Here is a 16,460-nt window from a genome sequence, read left to right on the forward strand (position 1 = left end):
TATAAGGATAAAAAGAGAAGAATAAAAAAAATTCATTAATATTATAGCATTATTATTTAATCTAGCACAGAAAGATAATCAATTTTCATGTCGAATGATTCTTAGGATTTTAATCATTTTTAACCCATTAAGCCCCCCAGGTATCTTCAATAAGGGTTATAGTTGCGAATACACCACGTTGGATATGGATTAAAAATTTTAGGAATCATGTAGTGATACATTTGGAACTACAACCAATATTGATCCTATAAAAAACTATAAATGTCTATAGGAAGATGGAAACTATTTACACTAATGAGCAATGAGTTTTTACTATACGCCTACATATGACAAAAAACTTCAGTGTGCTGCATTATCCTTAGCTACCGTAAAGCATAAGAGTTTCCAGTTCGTTTGGAGCAAACTAGTATCGATTTTGAGAGCATTTCATTTTTTTTGTATTTTGGCCTATAACAATACAGCGTATCTCAGATCTTCACCCTATTTTTATATGATTTATTTTCTATTCAACTAATCTGTCCCACATAATTGCTCAAAAACAATCGAAGTTACTAAGGAATTGACTACCTTTGAATCGAATTTTAAAGCTAGATTTTTTGAAAGATAGCGTGGTTCAAAACCGACTGACGCCCGTATGGCTTATTACCCATAGAACGCTTAGTGCGGTTATCAAAAATGTGCTCTCCTAATGTAAAAATGTCGGCGGAATCGATTGCGTGTATTTAAAATGAACGCAACATGCGCTTTCCTGCTTGTTTTGCTTAATTCCCGTTTTTGATAGTGTTTGTTCTTATTACTGGCTACATAACTTGGAAGAAAATTTAATGCGGGCTACCATAGTTAGTGTTTCTTGTGCCAAAAGTATAAGGAAACGAGTGAAGATAGATAGAATGACCGTACGGAACGTATGAGCCCGATTCACCCCATTTTTACCCAAACTCAAGAGGAAAATTAAACACGGCAATATCATTCGGAAAATGTCTACATACAGTTCATTATACAATAGTTGCATTGCTTATTCAAAAAGGTCCTGGGAATCGATTGCAGATAGTCAAAATAGCCTCATGAAATGTGTGATGTGTTACCCCGTATTCTTCCTATTATTCAAAAATAATTTTAAACCAGGTTTTACAAGAGGTCGAATACGGCTCATCCAATTGATAGAAGAACTGAACGAAACTTGTGTATCCGTTTTACCCCAATGCTTCTCACAACTCAAGTGTAAAGTGAAATCTGGCTGAATGCGAATTTGTTGTACTTAAGAATTACTACTTTTCATCAGCTGTATTCAGCCTCCTTCCGAGAAGTACAGCCAGGCAGGGATATAATGCACCTCAGAGCAAATAAAGAGAAGAATAAAAAACGCTCTTTGCACTTTTCATGCGCGAACCACCGCTCTTCTCTTTCACAATAAACCTCTTCACTCCGATGTGTGATGCTCCCATACGTGTATTCTATTCCATGGCTGTACACCTCAAAGAGTACAAATAAAGCGGCTCTTTAGTGTGAATCTTGGTCCAACGCGCACTGAAGCAGAGAAGGCACCTTAAAAACATTTTAACCCATTATTGCCCAACCTACTATATATAGTAGGTGCTAAGAAGAACTCCTATTAATATTGTTCATATACTCTTGCAGAATACGTTTAGAGAAGTTATAGTGGTCAAACTGGTGTTTATGTGTTGTTTTCAATCAATTTTTCCTTAAGGGGTTACACATTTTTGTCAGGATGAAAAAAATCGAATTTTTGCAAATTAGATATTCTGAAACTACATACGCTGAGGAAAATTTTCTCAAAATTTCATTAAGATCGGAATACTACATCTTGAGTTACAGCTATTCAAAGACCACTACCGATCGACCACTAGTAGGCGGCGCGTAGTGTTTGATACGCTAGACCGTTGACTCGCTGCACCGACAGTAAAACTCGATTATCTCGGAGTTGTATTTTGGTGAAAAGTTCATTCGCGGCGATCACGATATCTCAAAAACCAATTAAACGATCAATCTGAAATGTTCACAGGTTGTTCCTTATTATATCAGCTACTTCAAGTACAGAAATAATTATACTGGAATGACCACATCATTTTTTCCGATCGGAAAACTCAATTTGTGATGCGCGTGAAAAATAAGTTGGGCAATAATGGGTTAAAAACGTTCTTCCGATCAAACTTTATCTGAATTGTAGTTTGATTCGCCTTCCTACCTGCTTGCAAGTGAGGGGAGGCACAAAAAAGGGGCTCCTCAAGGTGACTCTTTGAGCGAAATTGTGCAGCTCTTGGTGCACAGATCTTTCCATTTTTCGTGTTCAAGTTTCTCTTTGTGCGGTCGTTCTGCACATCGCAATGTTTTTTTTGCTGCTCTATTTTTCATCGGTGTATTTCGCTCTTTGTGGCACATTGTGTGAGCAAATAATAAGCCTGCAGCCAGGTTTAGCTTGAGTTATAAGAGGAACTTAGACTGAAACGGGTGCACTTGTTCGCGTGGACATTCTAGTCACCTTCAATTGATAGCCTAGACTATTTAACACAATAAAATAATTTTTATCAGCCGCTTTCAACCCCTATTTGAAATGTGTACTATAATTTCACACTTGTATAAGGGAATGATCTGGGGTAGAAAGGGTAAACACGTTTTGTGCGGTCATTCCAAGTATGTTAAATCGATTCCCTGTTTCACATAAGAAAAACTATTCTAGTGATTTGCCTTCAGCCTCTTTCTGAAATGATGAGTAAGGTATAACTTCACACGTATATTGATTCCCCGTATTTTTTCATAAGGATAACTACTTGTGAAATGCCGCATTCAGCTTCCTTCGGAGAATCACAGCCAGGTTAAACTTCCTACTTGAGATATGGAAAGAATTGGGGTAAAACGAGTACAAACGTTTCGTGCGGTTATTCTGACTATCTCCAACAGATTTCCCTGATTTTTTTTTTAAATAAGAATAACTACTTTTCATCAGCCGCTTTCAGCATCTTTCTGAAATATTGAGTAAGGTATAATTCCACACTTGTATTATGTGAAGAATTGGGATAAAGCGGATACAAACGTTTCGTGTGATCGTTATTACTATCTTCAATCGATTCCCCAGATTATTCTATAAAAGAATTACTACTTTTCATCATATTAAGGTATAACTCCACACTTGAATTATATGAAGAATTGGGGTAAAACGGGTACACACGTTTCGCGCGGTCATTCTAACTATCTTCTATCGATTCGTCGGAATTTTGTACATAGGAATTACTTCTTTTTATCGACCGCATTTAGCCTCATTTCGAGAATTACAGCCAGGTTTAGCTTTACACTTGAGTTACGGGGGATTTTGCGTAGAACGGGTACACATGTTTTGTCGGGTTATTTTAACTATCTTTAATCGATTCCCTGGACAATTTAACAAAAAAAAATACATTTGATCAGCCGCTTTTAGCCTCTTTCTGCAACGTGGGGTACACTTTACACTTCTATTATGTGAAGAATTGGGATAAAACGGATACAAACGCTTCGTGCGGTCATTCCAACTGTCTTCAGTCGATTCCCCGGATTGTTTTCATGAGAATTACTACTTTTCATCAGCAACGTTCGGCTTCTTTCCAAGAAGCACAAACAGGTTTAACTTTACACTTGGGATATGTAAAGAGTTGGGGTAAAACGGGTACACACGTTTCGTGCGGTCATTCTAGCTGCCGATTCCTCAGAATTTTTTGCATAAGTACTTTTGATCAACAAGTTTCGGGCGGTCAGGCTGATTATATTTAAACGATGACCTGAACTTTTATACATAAGAATTATCACTATTGATCAGCCGCATATAACCTTTTTACCGAAATATAAAACCAGGATTAACTTCAAGCTTCAGTTGTGTGAAGAATTGGGTTAAAATTGACTATCTTCAAGCGATTCGCTGGGCTTTTTACATGGGAAATACTAATTTTAGTTAGCCGTATTCAATTTTCTTCCGAATTATACAATCAGTCTTGAACAAAAACTCAAACGAAAGAGGGAATTGGGGCAAAACGGGCATGATACTAGCAACCCATTTTCAGACCTTTTTACAAAAAAAACCCCTTTTCTGGTAAACGTCATCCACCCTTTTAAAATAAGTCGCGTTTTGAGTGCATTGTCTCCAGTATCATTTATGAAAACAACTGAACCTCGGATACCACTCGCGTACAAACCGCATAACACAGTCACAGCATACAATGGGGTCTCTAGAATCTATTCTGGATACTCCTCACATAAAAAGGGAGCTTTGTTTACATACCTATAAAAGATGCTGAATCCCTCTGGATAAAGACTCGCCATCTCTATCGTTTGTTTACCATTTATCTGTCAGTGCCATTCCAATCGAGCACGAGACCTGCCAAAACCACTTAATCCGAGGAAAATCGCTTCGGTTTCATCTCGAACGCGGGCCACAGACAGGTCTTGTGCTCGACTGAAATGACACTGATAGATAAATGGTAAACAAACGATAGAGATGGCGAGTATTTATCCAGAGGGATTCAGCTTCGTTAATACCTATTTACCCAATCATCAGCCACGTTTGAAAAGATAATACTTTTGCGGCAACCTGCGAAAAGTTTTCTTGGCCGAACGGTAATTTTTGATTCAAAATTACAAAATTTGGAAACGTTGTTCATGTCCATATATTTTCGCATGATGAAATTGCAAATAAAACTGAAGTAATTGAACAAAGCATTAGGAAATCTTTGAAACTTGAAAAAAAAAACATTTAAAAATGTTAAAAAATCTATTGAATACAATAACTTTTGAAGTAACAAATAACAGTACATATTTTTTTTGAAGGAAACAATTTTAGGATTTGAATGGAGATATTTCTGTTACTCGAAACATGGGGTAAATTGGGGCTTCGGGACACTTTATCTCCCCTATTTTTAATACCTTTTCTGTTGTATGCGGTAAATCATACATATTTTGCAGTTTTTCTAATGTGAAAAATCTCAGGAATCGGATGGAACCTTTGCGACCTTTGTCCGAATACGAGAATTTGGGGTTCTAGAGCATTTTGTCATTCATATTAATTATTAACATTTTCTCGTGCATATATCTCTATTATTCTTCTTTCAATTATTATAAAATGTATCTTTTTGTACGCAAAAAATTCGCAATAGATACGTTACCGGTAAAATTCAGAGACATAAGATTTTTTGACATTATATTTAGAAAACACATTTTTTCATTAAATGTCTTAATAGCTCAACTTCCTGTATTTTTCAAGCATTTAAACTTTTTTCATGTGATTCCTAAGCGTGTTTTATACAAAAGTAGTAAGTTGAAGAGTAATTTACGGTTGAATGGAGTTAATATGTGCAATTTAATGATAAAAATGTGGAAACGAGACGGTCAAAAAATCTTATGTTTCTAAATTCGATCGGTAGGGAAAATATTTTAATTTTATTTCTGTGAACTTCATACGTTCAACGAAGCAGATATCATGAAAATTAATTGAAGAAAAATAGAGACGAGAGAACGACAAAATATGAATATATGAACGTTAAAATGCCCTAGAATCCCAACTCATTGCATGTCCGTCTTACCCGCGCTAGGTGTCCATCTTTACCGTACCACTTTTGAACGTATTTATTTGTTTGAAATTTGATTAGCATAAAATCTTATATTGATGCTACATGATTTCAAATCACGGTTCACGTGCAATTTGCTAGCAATACATCAATGGATGAGTCAAATTTGCTATTTAACCTTTAGGTGTCCTTCATAGGCACAGTTCCTTTACAAAAAATCTATACTGTACAATTCGATTCAGCACCAAAAAAAAAAACTTATATAACCATCCCATTGCTCTATTTTATGGCACAAAAAAATCTTCGAATACTTTCATAAGTCAATCGTGATCTGCTATTCACGAACAGGAAACGTTCTTCATCAGTCTCATCAGTTTTACAGTAAACTAAATGCGGGCGCAGTACATTGAGTATGTTTTTGCAGTAGTGTAAATCACAATAAGACATCAATACAGTTTTCTCAATTTCTTGATGACAATAACAATGGGATTGTCTCGTTCCTCAAATACTAATTTAATCATCTACGCGGATTGGCGGCATGTAGAAAAATCCGAATAGACTTGGATACCTGGAAAATCTGAAATAAATGGGGTTAATTCTTAATGTCATAGGTTGCTTCGCACGGAACCTTTGTTTGATTAAAGTCGTAGTAGACATCATTGTCATCGAGGATAATTGTGGAAAATCTTAATAAATGTGGCGACTCGTTGTCTCAGCATGGGGATCTTTCTGTTTTCTGATATATCAAATTATCCTCATGTGAAGGATGACATCTATAATCACTTGTGCCATTCTCATAGAGCTTAATTGCCCCAAAACTATTGAAACACCAGAAATAAAACACTACAAATAAAACGCTATAAGGAAAATTTAGATTGTTGTGATTTTCCAGGTTGTATTGGTAACTAATATTTGGGAATGAGGAACGATCCCCGGGTTGAAGCGACGGGCATACTAATAAGAAGAAGGTAGTAATAATTGTAATTTACAATTATTCAATTCAACTCTGAGCTACAACAATTCGATGGTATACACTGGACAGAAATAAGCCAATAAAACATTTATCTGTTTTTTTTGTACCAACACAATTGTTCCTGCGAAATACTTACGCGTCCGCGAGTGTCGCACCATTTTTACGCAACATCCGTTGCACGTCATCAGTGGGGGTTGATCGCGGGGAAGCGCTGTGTAGTTGAATGGGTCCTTGCAGCGGGCATCCGTCCAGCTATCGCACTCATAGCAGTATATCGACCGAGCTTGATTGGGTTTGGGTGTTTACAATTAGATATTTGGTAGGGTGGAAGGAAAAATATGTTAGTTTTGTTTGCTATATAATTAGACATACGGTAAACCACATCGAATAAAGAATCATGACATTTTAATATGGTTTTTGCTTGAGGTGACACATAGTCAGGTTCTAACCTTAACACTTCAGTCAAAAGTTATAGGTTTTAAATCTGACTCGGTTTCGAAGTCGAGCAAAATCGGCATAAAGCACTTCAGATGTTGTCATTATGTCTCATCCCTTACCCTTACCAGGTCACATAGAGTCAACAGCAGTTTGTATCGAAGACAGTTATACACATTGAAATTATGGGGTGTGTGTGTAATCGCCGACTTGCAAAACAATTAAGTTCAGAACAAGAAGAACGGACTGTACACTTAAGCAAATTGTTATAAGGATCTGCAGCTTTGTCTCAAACAAAAAAAAATATAGCAGTGACACCGATCATTAATAGTTTAAAACATCCAAGACATATACCGCCTTATCGTAATATTTAGTTGTCTTTAAACGAAACATGGACGTATATTAAACATACAAAAGACACATAAATTAATATAAACAAGCAACGCTAATGATTTTATTTCAAATAAAAACACATTGTTCTATCCTCAACTACTTTGATTAATATTATTAAAACTTTGGATCAATTTTCTAACTATAATTAACAGAACTCAAGTTAGTCATCCGATATAGATCTTATATTATTATCATTAGAAACATGCTACTAAGTCAATCCAATAAACTACAAATCATGATTAGTCAAATCATTCGATTGAATTCATAGAACCTTTAGATTTCATACATACAATATTTACTCTAGACGTTCGGTTCTGTCCTTTTGTAAAAATGTTAACTGAACATGCTGTAATTCTATCCAAATGACTAATGTCTGAAGAATCCCATTTGCGACGGTGTTTACACAGATAAACAGACATATAGCTCTCGCTATCATTATGGTTCACATGAACCAATTTGGTGATTGCTTGAAGAACATGTTAGACCTGATTCTGGGTGAATTAACTTCGAAAAGATGATATATACAAGGTGATTCAACATGAGGTTTTTTGCCATTTGGTTGCCATGGAATGCCATACACCGGCTCACCGTCTTCAAATTGTTCAATGGTATTACGAAAATCAGCGCTCTGTGAGGAAAGTGTTTCGTGCGCTCCGACCATACTGTGGTCGACATAATCGGCCAACTGAGTCCACTATTCGCCATATAATCGAAAAGTTAGAGTCGCAGCTCACGTTATTGGATTATAAGCGAACAAACCGACCACATCCAACACGCAGCGAAGAAAACATTGCGGCGGTGGCCGAGAGTGTACGCGATGATCGCGAAGAATCGATTCGACAACTTTGTTTGTCGTATGCAATGTTATTGTGAATGGCCCCCGTTAACGTGCCTTGTTAACAGACTTGTCGCTGGCCGAACTTGAAGCTCGTAGTCTTAGTAGCATTTCGTTCCAAAAGGACGGCGATGGCGCACCGTGCTGTGTCACACAAGTAATGTAACAATGGAATTATTGGGTGAGAAATTCGGTGAACGTTTAATTTCTCACCGTGGAACTGTCATTTGGCTGCCTAGATAATGCGATATCACACCTCTAGATTTTTTCTATGGGACTATGTAAAGTCAAAAAGCTCTGTGGGTAGGTCTGCAACGATTGAAGCATTGGAAGCCAACATTACTCGAGTAATTAGCCAGATACCACTTGAAATGCTTTAATGTGTCTTCAAAAATTGAACCTTTCGAGCTAACCACCCCAAGCACTGCTATGGTGAACATTGAAAAGAAATTCTTTCCAAACAATAAATGGTGGGTAAAGAATGTTCTCTCGAGGGATAATAAAAAATACTGTAGAGTGTTTCAAGGTGCCGTTTTTTATGGTCAATAATGAATTACTCCTCAACATTTGAAGTTTAGATTTTTTCGATGAAGTTTCTAGTCATGAAAATATTTTCCAAAAAATAAGTTTATGGAACTTGCGAAAAAATATGAACGAATATCCGTTTAAACACTGGCGCCGCCATATTTGCATATTTCTACGAGAGACGTCACTATGTAGGCTTCTTTGAAGTCTCTATGTGACCGGCTGTCCGGTCCGTTAAACTGACATGTTGGTGACATATGTTTTACGTTTGAATTATGTATTTTTACACTACTTAAATGCTCGAAATATTCATCTGTCCGCTATATTTTTATATAAAACTTTATGGAATTAATTCTCCTATGAGTGAAATGGAGAATTTCCCATTCTAAAAAAATGCTCTATGTTTAGTATCTTCGTTTAAGTTACAATCAGTAATAATGCTTCGATGCAAATTGTAAAAATACATAGAATTAGTGCTGAGCTCCATCACGGTACTGATGGCAAATCTACTAGATAAATGAGAATGAAACGGTTAGCAGTCAAAACAGTAAACAATGCTTATATTGAGTTCCGGTTCTCAACTTCAATGAGTTGGCAATAGTAAGACGGTTTTCCCGTCAATCTCTCACTTATTGAAATCATCATTGAGAGGAATTGAAAATCACCATCATTTTTTACAGTTTAAATATGGTTATGACGGTCATCTTATTATAAACAAATGAACAAACAGGCGGTTCCCACAAATAGAATTGCATAAAATAAACAGAAAGATGGCGAAAAAACAACAAAATAAATAGTATTTCGCTTACAACTTCAATACAAAATAAATGGTATAAATCTATCGGTCATTTCAATGCGCTCTCTCTTTCTCGAACGACGTCTTTGAAATATGGTTAACTGAAACACTATGATAAGAAAATGGAAATTAAATTACGATAATTTGTGTGGTCACAGTCATTTCATATTTACCGTCACAATTCAAAGACCATCGGGAGATTGCACTGAACTGCATAGAGCTACATCGAAAAATGTAAACCTATGTTCATTGGACTGAAAACACTGTCGTTTTCTAAACTGGAATTTATTTAATGTTCGCGAGCATTGTTCTGCGTGAATCCAATTCCATTCCGTCAAAAACGTTTGTTTGACTAACTTGGATACAAACTTGATGCTTCTTGTAATAACTCCATGCATTTGACCGGCAAAACGAAAAGATCATTTCGATATTATAAGGATTAAGTTAGTGCCACCTAACGAGGGGCACTAATGTGCCTTTCAAGTAGTGGCAAGCAATAAAGGGTGTGTTCAGGCAGATTTATAATTCTATTTCGTATTTGCACTTCAGTTATCATCAAAATTTAGGTGACATCGCGAAAATCCTAACTCGATCTGTTAGTGAAATTGTTAAAAGTCTGCAAAATCTACTATAAACAACGTAATAAAAGTATTCGGGAAATGTTTGTCGATAGCCGGGTAACCTAAATCGGAGGGAATTCGTAAACCGGAACCTCCTCCGTCCGAGATGTCGCAAAGAACTATGCTTGCCGGCCACAACCATGCATCGAGCTAAAAATGAGTCGGACTGTCGACGTATAAGAAGGTGATGACTAACACTTGGAATGGCTAACAAAACAACACTGTTAAAACACGATCCCGGAAGCAGCACACAACGATGCGGACGAAATTCTGCGGACGACTTTCAACAACTTCCTAAAAAAGGTTTCACACGCCGACCGGAAAGGTGACAGATATTTTTAAGTATTAAAAATATGCTATTGTTGAAATTCGCCAACAAACATCTGGTTTGGCAGGCTATCTGTACCTGTGGATTGAAACGAGACATTTTCATCTAGGTCAAAAACAACATTATTGATTCCGTACCAGTTCAAGAAGGCAGGGTGGGAGAGCAGAATGTAGAATGTATTTTTGTAAATTTGTCCGTTAGCGGTCCTAATTGTCAGGAAAACCTGAATCATTTTTTCACATCCACAAAACGCTTGCCAGACACAGATTTAGTGGCCATTGTGTTCTGTTTGTCGCTACGGTTCACTCAACTCTGAGCTTTGTATACTTGGAGTCCAAATAAACACATCATTGGTTTTGCTCAAACTGTTTGTGCGACGCTTGAATTGGTTTAATGCCATTCTTGTTGTGATGGGTTTCCTGCTGCTAGTATCATTCCGCTTGGTTGTCTGACGCTCTCCGAAGTTTGATCACATGTGATACAAATTTCGTACTACTCTGTTACCGATTAATCGATATGAGGCATTGGAATATTGACAAAACAATGCCAGTACAAATTTTAAACTATAAACGACTTCCGATTCAAATTTCCGCCATTTTTATCAATGCACCTAAGAATTACAAATATTTGGACGCATCTTTTTCCGATCACAAGCATTAGTATGGATTTATATCCATCCTCAGTGCGAGGCCCCCATAATCCTGGAGCCCTTGGCCCAGGCACAATGTGCCCATGCGTAAAAACGGTACTGCCATCACTCTAATTGTACGACAATCTTAGTCGGAAATTAAATTAAAATGCTGGTGTATTAAAATGCTCTGTAAATTCGGATGAAGGTAAAGTAATACTGGGTGAAACTCAGATTAGAATCGAGATATGTGTGAACGAAAAACTAAAGCCATTGTCTGTTTATCTGTGGTATTTGATTTATTTGTTTTCGTCGTTTTTGTTTCGTTCGAACAAGTATTAAATCTATGGGATCAGAGATATTTTCAGATTCGTTATCAATATAGTAAATCACCTGCTTTGGTTTACTTTTCTACTGTAGTTGGTTAGGTACTATCAGCAATAGACACAATTCACAACAAATTGAACTGAACCAAACTAAAAAAAGCATTTTACAATGACTGTATATAGAGCGAGGCCGATGGGCACAGAATATAGAAAATAGCGACTGATGCTCATGTTTTGGAGGGTTTTGTGCATTTGAAACGAACTATAAGCTATAAAAAATAATCACAGATTATGACTACTTCTGCTCAACACACACAGATTACTACGTCTTAAATGTTGAGTTTATTTAGAACAGTTTTTGGGTCACGCATTTCATGATTTCATAAAAAAAACGAAATAAAATGAAAGAACTGAATTCTAGAACTACGTTTAAACCCAGTCAAAAAAATTTGCAAGACGAAATTCATGCCTGTGACTTCTACAGATGCACGAACTTTTAGGGTGGTTTGGAATTAGTCATTTTCTCAACATACATTCTAGTAGTTTTTTTTAAATTTTTCGCAACATTTGAATGTAGGACGATTAGCGCTCATTCGTTGTATTCAATTGAAATAAACATCGAGCGTACCTGGCGGTTTAGCTTTGAACGAAATTTAGTAAAGTTAGTTAGTTTAGAGACTGCATCAAACATGACTAGAGCAGTGTGCTGGCAAAATTTCAAATTTCGAACCACCGTACTAAAAATTCTTTCTTTATTTATGACATGTGACTAAACATTCTTCTCTTGCTATCCACGTAATGAAACTATATAGCTACACGCTTAACTTGCTTTGCCTAGTAGTAGTGGATCTGAAATCTGTGCATCATTCTTCCCCAACAATAAACATTTCCGGCAGCGGAATAAGAACGGCAAATTCATATTACCTACTACTAGATTAAGCGTGTAGACAAATCCCGTTGTAAAAAGATAACCGAAAAAATCCTTTTCAAATGTTTCGAACTATTTGTTTCGCTAATGTTAGGAATTGGTTGTCGATTTATCAACTGAACCCAATTAACCATTGGGATTTGCAAGAGAAGAGCGTACTATAATGCAACATAAGTACATGAAGTCAGGCGTTTCTGTGCAAACACCTGCTTTTATTAGTTCGTCTAATAAGTGAGCTTACTTTGGCACTCTGCTGACACCTGCGGGATCCAAAACCAAAACACTCCAACTAGCACTGAAAGCATGGTTTTCGGGAAATAGAAAGAATTTGTAGGATGGAAAAGCTATTAAGTGTATGTAGGTTTTAGTAGGCAACTTGGTATGGGTAGCAATTAGTGCATGATCTAACAATTTTCATGAGTTTTACTTAAAAAAAAATGAAGTATTAAACATATTTGCATTTTACCAAAAACAATAAGATTAATATATAATTCATTATCAAATGTATATACACTGTTTCCCATATTGAGTGTATAGGAGAGACTGAGTAAGGTTGAAATAGAGTTAAGATGAAGTTGTACTTTTTGCTAGCGAAGACATGTCCTGTTAAAAGCAAGCAAAAGTGATTACGTAGTGTAATTAATTAATTCATTCATTATATATATTCCATTTTTGCACCGTCTCGAAGTGTAATTATTGGAATTTTTTGCTTTTTGACTTCAGCGTGGAAAAACTATTTGCGATTATCAGACTTGTATCTATTCATATTATCCCACTTGGAACAATTTCAACAGAAAATCAGCATCGATATAACCTTAGAGTATGATATAATGAACATTTCCTTTTCATTTGCTTGAGCTTGAGCTTGTGCGACCACCCCTGGCTGCTACTCCGTTATCGATCGGGAAGTTGCACAGGGAATCATTAGATAATTATGCTTGGGATTAGCGAAACATCTTTCAATGTGCAACTCCTGGTGATCCTAAAGTGTTTCTGATCAATACCGGCGCCGGCCAGGCCCGAACGTAGATCGCGGAAGGAAAGGGAAGGGAATTGTTAGTCCGATACTTGCTTTTGCTCGAGGCCGTATATACTACTGCACACTCCACAAGTATCACGGGAGGAGAATATTTTTGTTAGTAGAGTATAGAAGTTGGATATACTTCTTCTTTACCGACGCCAGAGAGGTGATTCTACTACCTGGACTAGATATCGATCCATCAATTTCATGGAACGGGGACCAACGGCTTTACTTCCCTTCCGAAAGAAGACGTGACCAGATTTTTTCATCTCAGAAAAATCTCAACGACCTCGGCTGGAATTGAAGCCAGGTCAACTGGAATGAGTGGCGGTCACGCTTACCACTCAACCACCGGCGCCGTCTGAACATTTCCTTTTCATTTGGGACAAAAACTGAAATGAATAGCTAGGGGGTCTAGACCATTTTTTTTAATTTTTCGCTGGACAACTAGGATTGGAACCTGTCGGCATTTTGGGCATTGAAAAATTACTGAAAAGTCGCAGCCCACACTCCCGCCGCAGGAGAGATAGAGAAATATTTGCTATTTCACTGGAATCAGGAATATGTTGACAAAGCACCTCTTGGAAAAGGATGCGCAGATCTATTAAAGCTCCTAAGATTGATTGTATCTGCGAACACACTTTTTCACTACAATAGACAACATTGTGTAACAGAATAGTAGTAGACTTCCTCCGCTGATATGTATGTATGTTGATTTGCATGCCAAAGCGAACCTCGTGAATGTAGAAGTCCATTACATATTCCAGTGATTTGAGAAGGATAGTGTTCAGATTGATCAGTCTTAAGCGTTTTGCCTCCTCATAGGTAATGCGGCCACCTTGACGAATGAATTTTAAAATTATTTTTCACCACACCAATGCAGTAGAATGGGATCACATGTTAAAGCATACGCATTTGAGATGCCAACCGGTGTCCCAGAAGGAAATCACCAAGAACCACTTATCTTTATCTTATTCATCAACAATCTTTCCATCAGCATCTGGAAAACTACGTTTCGCTGATTATCTGTAAATCTTTCGTTCAATTGCCTCAGCACTCCATTCAGCGTCAAGTCAAGTGAAGCTTGCTGAATGGCTTACAGGACAACGTCAATGAATGTAAGATGATAAGTTTTGTATGTTACTATGTTTTAATTGCCGCAAGGTTCTACTGTATCGATGTTGTTGGTTATTTTCGGCAAATTTGAGACTAAGAGAAACGAAAGCAATGAAATTGAAAGACGGATAGGTATTCTACAGCGGATCAGTCATAAACTTAGAACGGAAAACTTGGACTAGGCAGGCTCATATGAACATGATCGAAAGGAAATGTGAAGAATTCTTTGCCTTCTGCTAAGTAGGAGTTGGGCGTTGCACCCAAGTCTACCGCATGGTCTATGGTAGAACATAACTCATCATCATGTTTTACCGCCGTTTTACCAATTTTATTGCTTTCGTTTCTCTTAGTCTCAAATTTGCCGAATATAACCAACAAAATCGATACAGGATGATAAGTTTTGGGCGCTCGACAACGCTGAGGCGTTGCGAATGTCATGTGTGACGCGAGAGTGGATTCTATTATTGGCTTTTTATGATTTGACAGAAAACTTTGCTTCGCCAACCACACTACAACGCGAGTTGTGGGGAGTATTCACGCATGAGGCATTTCACGCGGATTTGTACTGCTGCTTTGTCAAAAGCAACCGAAATATTACTTAAATATGCCTATTTTGTCTAGCTTTACAGTGATGTAACCCCTTAAGCGAATCTCCGACACTGTGCACTTTTGATTCTTCGTAAATCGTGAGATTCAATTGATGGTCATACCCCTAACACCCATTTCAGGGTTCGCTATAGGCGATGCCAACGTGCTTGGTATCTACTAGATGATGTACAATAAGTACTGGTGATGAAATGTTCAGTGCTCTGGTCGATCATGGTTAGAGTAGTACAAATTAATCTTCATCTTAACCTATGAATCTATCCAGCCTTGTGCAGGAAGGTAAAGCTTCAATAGCTTTGGTTCAAGAACCGTATTTCTATAAAGAAAACTTCTATCTTAAAATTTTACTTAACCCCGTCTTCATAGCTTTCACCAAAAATGGCATGACAAATCCACGTGAAATGCCTCGTGCATGTATACTTGCGAACAGGCATTGCATTTATCGCTCATATGAGTAAATGAGTCCGGATGATTTGCTACTGCGACAATAAAAACTCACATATTGGCACTAACAAAACATCTCCGGATAAATACAACGTGTTATTTCTCCGGATAAAGAAAACCGCTGGAGAATGAGCGAATGAGTTTATCATGGTATCCTTTTGGTGCTCGCTGGCTTGCTGTCGCAATTCCAAAACACGAAAAAACAAGTCTGTCGTACTTCTTTGCCGCTTTCCTTTGAAATTAAGTTTATATTTTGACGCTTTCATTGATTTCAACGAAATTAAAATATTATCTCCAGCTTCTCCAGTGAGAAGGAAAAAATCAAATAAACTTTATCTGGAAAATTTATTCTCACGCTATTTGTGGAGATGGATAATATTGCGACTCATCTTATCTCGGAAAAGTTGGACATCGGATAAGCCTCTTCTCGCGTGAGTGAGAGAGAATTACAATGCCTGCTTGCGAATAGTGCTCTTGACGCGTGTCTTATATCCCACCTCACAACTCGCGATATTTTTGCTGTAACCATCAATATGACTATTGCTAACATAAACAAGACATACATCTATTATTCGGCATATTTGCAGCATATTGAACCATCAGCTTCTGATGATTTCCAAAGGGTTGTATCATACTAAAGCAGAAATGGGTTCCCCTCATATTTAGGAATGATGTAAATGCCTTCCATCTGATTTAGGGCAGCTTAGATATCAATTTGATAGGCACTGAACTGATGGAATACCTAAGTAGTACAAATCTGCATATTTAATGCAGGAAATCACCCAACAACGTTTGCACGAGCTGGCAGAGAAGAGGTGTTGGATGTGGCTCTCTGCTCTGACGGTATTACGCATGAGTTGACAAACCGGCTCGTATTAAACGAGCTCGAACTGTCGTTATCTGATCATAAGTACATCGTCTTGGATCACTTAAACGT

General features: G+C 37.2%; 1 protein-coding gene across 3 annotated transcripts in view; it reads right to left on the reverse strand.

Annotated features, from left to right (window-relative positions):
- LOC131685720 (protein quiver) overlaps positions 1–16,460 on the reverse strand; it is a 38,207-nt gene that overhangs the window by 17,299 nt on the left and 4,448 nt on the right. For 2 of the 3 annotated variants that reach the window (XM_058969628.1, XM_058969627.1), the window contains exons 4-5: positions 12,578–12,631; positions 6,659–6,805 (exon numbers count right to left, since the gene is read on the reverse strand). In XM_058969628.1, coding sequence (XP_058825611.1) covers positions 6,659–6,805; positions 12,578–12,631 — 201 coding nt within the window. The remainder of the gene's footprint in view (positions 1–6,658; positions 6,806–12,577; positions 12,632–16,460) is intronic. The other variant, XM_058969630.1, reaches the window with a different exon arrangement.

The sequence above is a fragment of the Topomyia yanbarensis genome, chromosome 2 (genome assembly GCF_030247195.1).
Source record: "Topomyia yanbarensis strain Yona2022 chromosome 2, ASM3024719v1, whole genome shotgun sequence".
NCBI lineage: Eukaryota > Metazoa > Arthropoda > Insecta > Diptera > Culicidae > Topomyia > Topomyia yanbarensis.